Raw genomic sequence first — 5,507 nt, forward strand, 5'->3', positions numbered from 1 at the left:
AAAATTAAACAAAGAAAAATTTAGAGAGAGAAATTTAAGAAAACAAATAAAAATTAAAGAGAAAAATTAAACAAAGAAAAATTTAGAGAAATATTAAACAAGGAAAAATTTAAGAGAAAAATTAAAAAGAAAAATTCAACAGAAATGTAAAGCTATTTAGCTACATAGCACTATTTAGAAACGTAGCACCACAACACTATTTAGAAGCATAGCACTATTTTGGGAGAAAAGAACAAAAATAAAAACAAAGATATTCAGCTAGATAGCACTATTTTGAAAAAAACAAAAATAAAAAAAAAGATTTAGCTACATAGCACTATTTTGGAAAAAAACAAAAATAAAAACAAAGATAAAATTAAAAACTTCCGTATCGCATTCCTCGGAAAAAAAATTTTAAAAAAATGAAAATAAAAAAAGATTTCGCTACATAGCACTATTTTGGAAAAAAAACAAATAAAAACAAAGATAAAGTTAACTTCCGTATCGCATTCCTTTTTATTAAATTAAAAACTTCCGTATCGCATTCCTTGGAAAAAAAACAAAAATGAAAAAAAGATTTAGCTACATAGCACTATTTTGGAAAAAAAACAAATAAAAACAAAGATAAAATTAAAAACTTCCGTATCGCATTCCTTTTTATTTTTACCATTATGTTTATTTTTAATTGTTAACCATTATGTTTATTACAATGCTTATTTACAAAGGAGACCACCCCGCGCTTCTTTGGGTACCATTAAACGTAAAGCTTCGTAAAGCTCTTTTGAATGAATTATTTTATTGTATCTTTTTTTTGGGTACCACTAAACGTAGAGAATGCGCTTTTAAAATTAATATCTTTCTCATTTACCGTCCACCACGTCCGGATGTAAACTCCAGCACCCGCCAATTGAACCTAAAAGTAATATAAATATAAAATTTCTCAGGGCTCGTTTGTTTATGCCCACGGTCCTGATGTTGCAGCGGACCACCTCGACAGAGTAACGATAAGTCTTTGCTTATTGATTATTTTCTCGCACATTCCCGCTTACAGCTCATCTTTGCTAGCATCATCGCCGTCACCACCTGGCGAGGGTCCTCCAGCACCTTGATAAATTTTAGAGATAATTGGATGCACGACTGACTCCAGCTCCTTCTTCTGAGCTTTCATATCCTCAGCCTCCGCGTCGGCGTTTGAGTCTAGCCATTTGATTGCCCTTTCGACAGCTTCTTCTACCGACTTCTTGTCGTCGTCGCTTAGTTTTCCGCCAAGTTTTTCTTTGTCATTTAATTGAGTCTTTAGAGAATAGGCATACGACTCAAGCTCGTTCTTTGCTTCAACCTTCTCTTTGACTTTCTTGTCATCGTCAGCAAACCTCTCGGCGTCCTTGATCATCTTCTCGATATCTTCGGGCGTGAGACGGTTATGATCGTTCGTAATAGTGATTTTTTCCTTGTTACCAGTTCCCTTATCCTCGGCGGAAACCTTGAGGATGCCGTTTACATCGATCTCAAAAGTTACCTGCAAATCATAAAGTACAACTGCACACTAACAAGTGCACTGAAGCAGCAACTCTCTGGACCGCAAAGAAATCTACCACAGCGCAGCGCTGGCGCTGAAAGCTACTACAGCTTTTTAGTGGTTCAAGTCTTGCTTTTTAGCTCTTTAGTGGTTATTCAAGTCTTCTATAGCTTTTTAGCTCTTTAGTGGTTATTCAAGTCTTCTATAGCTTTTTAGCTTTAGTGGGTTCTAGTATTAAAAGCTACTAGAACTTTTTAGTAGTTCTAGTATTGAAAGCTACTGTATAGTGGTTCTAGTAGATGCTTTAGCGATTCTAGTAGTTAGTAGGACAGGAACACAGTTCTCAGTTAAGAACGCAGTAAGCTTGTGGTATTAAACGCATTGACCGGAGTATATCGAGAAACACTGACTCAAACAAAGTAGTGTAACTGTCGCACGAGTACAGATTCCGTATAGCTAGATTATGTACTGAAGTGCAGAACGGAAAGTCATAAAGACACAAAGTGCCGTATAACTCTGCCAAACTATTTTTAAATTTTTTCATTCCCTTACCTCGATTTGAGGGACACCACGTGGCGCTGGTGGAATGCCAGTAAGGTCGAATTTTCCAAGCTGATGGTTATCCTTCGTGAGGGGTCGTTCTCCTTCATATACCTGAATAGTGACGGTGTGCTGGTCATCCGAAGCCGTCGAGAATACCTGGCTTTTCTTCGTCGGAATAACCGTGTTACGGGGAATAAGTTTAGTCATAACTCCACCGACTGTTTCAATACCGAGAGTCAAAGGATTAACGTCAAGCAGTACGAGGTCTCCAGTGTCCTCCTCACCACCTAGAACTCCTGCCTGAACAGCTGCTCCATAAGCTACAGCCTCGTCAGGATTGATACCGCGAGTTGGCTCTTTGCCATTAAAGAATTCCTTAACAAGCTGTTGCACCTTCGGTATACGAGTTGAGCCTCCGACGAGAACAATCTCATCTATGTCCTTTTTCTGGAGGTCCGCATCCTCAAGAACCTTTTGTACAGGCTTGAGCGTACTACGGAATAGATCCATGTTGAGTTCCTCGAACTTCGCACGAGTGAGCGTCTCCGAGAAATCCTCTCCCTCGAAGAACGACTCAATCTCAATTCTGGCCTGATGGGCTGTAGACAAAGTCCTCTTTGCCTTCTCAGTCTCCCGACGAAGTTTTTGAACGGCACGATTATCCTTACGAATATCCTTACCAGTCTTCTTCTTGTATAGCTTGATAAAGTGCTCCATCACACGCTGATCGAAGTCTTCTCCTCCAAGATGTGTATCACCGTTGGTCGATACTACTTCGAAAACGCCGTTATCGATCGTAAGAAGAGATACATCGAAGGTGCCCCCGCCCAAATCGAACACCAAGATGTTCTTTTCACCATCTTTCTTATCGAGTCCGTATGCAATAGCAGCGGCCGTCGGTTCGTTGATGATGCGCATCACGTTGAGACCAGCAATGGTTCCCGCGTCTTTTGTTGCCTGACGCTGGGCATCGTTGAAATATGCTGGTACCGTAACAACGGCGTGCGTTACCTTTTTGCCAAGATAAGTTTCCGCAGTCTCCTTCATCTTTGTAAGCACCATTGCAGAAATCTCTTCAGGAGCAAATACCTTCTCCCCTTGGCCAGTCTGCACTTGAATATGAGGTTTTTTGTTCTTCTCGATTACCTTGAAGGGGAAGTACTTCAGATCATGTTGCACAGAGCTCTCCGACCATTCACGTCCGATGAGGCGCTTCGCGTCGAACACCGTGTTCTCGGGGTTAGTGGTCAACTGATTCTTTGCGGCATCACCAATCAAGCGCTCACCTTCCTGAGTGAAAGCTACATAGGAAGGCGTGATACGATTTCCCTGGTCGTTCGCAATAATTTCGACACGCCCATTTTTGAAAACCCCCACACATGAGTACGTGGTGCCAAGATCAATGCCAATCACTGTGCCAACCGATTCCTTATCTTTGGCATCATCCTTCTTTGCAAAGACTGTACTGAGGATTGCAAGGTGAATTGCAAGACACCCAAGTATGGCAAGCCTCATCGCGGACCTAGACGTATGAAAACAAAACAAACCAAGAGTCCGCTAAATAACGTTGTTTAAAGCAAGTACTATACTATTTTATGTAGTAATAAAAATGAGTGATAAGTGTTACTTTATTGGTTTATTAGAAGCTCGTCTACTACTACGTATCACGTTCGGAAACATCTCACAACTAATGCGCTCTTCTACCCATAATTCTACGTATCACGTTCGCTCTTCTACTCGTATGTCTACGTATCACGTTCTGAAACAAGTAAAAACCACACTCATGTGCTGTTCTACCCTTATAAGGGTATTTCGCTACTTTAACGTTGCTAAACGATTGTTATGTGTCATGTAACACACAGTATGTAACGTTACGGTTACTGGCTGTCGACAACTGGCCAAGCTTTTGAATTGGCCACGTTTATACGTGTTGTTAACAACGCAGAGGAGCAGACCGGTTCACGAATCAACAACATCCTCCCTCCCAAAGATCCATGCAAAAGAGTAAAGCAATTCACCAACTGGCAAGTACCGTTTCAAAATTAATCGAATTCTAAAACGCACAATTTGTCTTCACAGTTAATACAGTCTCTATCATTACACACTTATTTAAACGTGGTACATTAACAAGAAGCCTAAACACTTGTCTCGTACGGTGCTGGGTGCCAAATGATAAGTGGAGTCGGTCGGATCTTTTAAATTCTACGAAAAGGAGAGGGCAGCGTCGAAGTACACGTCACATTGATCTGCCAAGTCCACGTTGACTTAACCCTCTATAAAGGACGCAATACATCAGCTGATTCATCCGAGTTCGTATTGTCTTTTAGAATGGGTACAAGCATACGCTAGACACCACACATGACGAAATACTCACACTCCCAAAAGCCAACGACTCTCAAGACCACCTGAATTAAGCAACTAAGTGACAGCACCCAACAGGGCACACGCCCGACATTAAATCATCGCTGTCGCCAGGTTATTTCTACTGATGGCTTCATCGATCGAATGCCAGTTTGCCGGCACTCGAAACTATGCCTTACAGTTATGGACGCCGCTACAAATTCTATCTATAATTATAACATATCTATCTATTACTTAGATCTTATAGGCCAGAGTTTTACTATTAGGAAACAGCTTCTCGAGACTTCTACGGTTAGCGTTACCGATCAGCCGGCGTATTCAAACAGAATCTATACGCTTCGCCTGTGCGGCGAACTGGACCTATGAACCTAAATTCCGTACATCAACATGTGGCTATAAAATATAAGAAATATGAAACTCACTTTTGGGTCCAGGCCAATTATAACTTTAAACACGGGGTTCTAACGCTTCGACACACACTATGGATCGCTACCGAGAGAATGTCTGCGACACACTTGACGATGTCTCGAGGCCTCGCTGGCCGGCTTTCGTGGACGACTCTGATTGGTCAATAGAAAACGTGACGTCACCAAGCTGTTTGCGGAGGTCCTTTAGCTGCCGCGGCAAAGTTTGATCTAGCCTAAATATCGTGAATGAGAAGACCCCTTTGTACCTTTATTTGGGAAGTTCAACTGTTTTGCGAGTTTTATTTGTTTTAAAGCAATTCCAGGTAAACTCAAATAATATATTCTAGTTAATAGCCAAAGATCTAAATAATTTTGAGGAGTGAGTCGAAAATAAAATGAAATTATTTGAAATTTCCACGAAAGCGCAGATTAATATCTATGAGTGAGCTTTTTCTTTTTTCTGGGGCAAATAGGGTACACTAAATATTTTTCACAGCATATTAAAAAAATTGAACGCGCCATACTTTACTCATATTTTACTATCTTCTTATATTGCGTATGATCATCCACAATAGTTTCTCAGTAGATATATGTATCTAATGGCCTAGATGTCGCAGGTATTCCAAATGTCTCATAGAAATAAAAAACAAATCCTCTAAAGCTAACTGATTCCGCGAACAGAGACTAAATGCAGAAAT

The 5,507-nt window shown here is 40.5% G+C and overlaps 1 protein-coding gene across 5 annotated transcripts; it reads right to left on the minus strand.

Moving 5' to 3' along the window:
• Window positions 1–609: 609 nt before the first annotated feature.
• Hsc70-3 (heat shock protein 70 cognate 3) lies at window positions 610–4,981 on the minus strand. Of its 5 annotated transcripts, none has more exons than XM_022816782.2 (3): window positions 4,825–4,981; window positions 2,051–3,563; window positions 610–1,498 (listed from the first exon to the last, which is right to left on the minus strand). In XM_022816782.2, exons 2-3 carry the CDS (start codon window positions 3,554–3,556, stop codon window positions 1,025–1,027), a joined length of 1,980 nt encoding a protein of 659 aa, XP_022672517.1. In that variant the 5' UTR covers window positions 3,557–3,563; window positions 4,825–4,981; the 3' UTR covers window positions 610–1,024. The 5 variants fall into 5 exon arrangements, with proteins under 5 accessions (XP_022672517.1, XP_022672519.1, XP_086832527.1 ...); XM_022816784.2 differs by lacking the exon at window positions 4,825–4,981 and adding an exon at window positions 4,074–4,229; XM_086976401.1 differs by lacking the exon at window positions 4,825–4,981 and adding an exon at window positions 4,106–4,226.
• Between the last annotated feature and the right edge of the window lie 526 nt (window positions 4,982–5,507).

This window comes from Varroa destructor, unplaced genomic scaffold, assembly GCF_002443255.2.
Source record: "Varroa destructor unplaced genomic scaffold, Vdes_3.0 BEIS01000557.1, whole genome shotgun sequence".
NCBI classification, from domain to species: domain Eukaryota; kingdom Metazoa; phylum Arthropoda; class Arachnida; order Mesostigmata; family Varroidae; genus Varroa; species Varroa destructor.

Bases quoted from the DNA above. Each gene is read 5' to 3' on its own strand.
- Hsc70-3 (XM_022816782.2), bottom strand. From the start codon at position 3,556: ATGAGGCTTGCCATACTTGGGTGTCTTGCAATTCACCTTGCAATCCTC. The intron at 1,499-2,050 runs GTAAGGGAATGA...TATGATTTGCAG, and splicing joins GTGGTGTCCCTCAAATCGAG to GTAACTTTTGAGATCGATGT.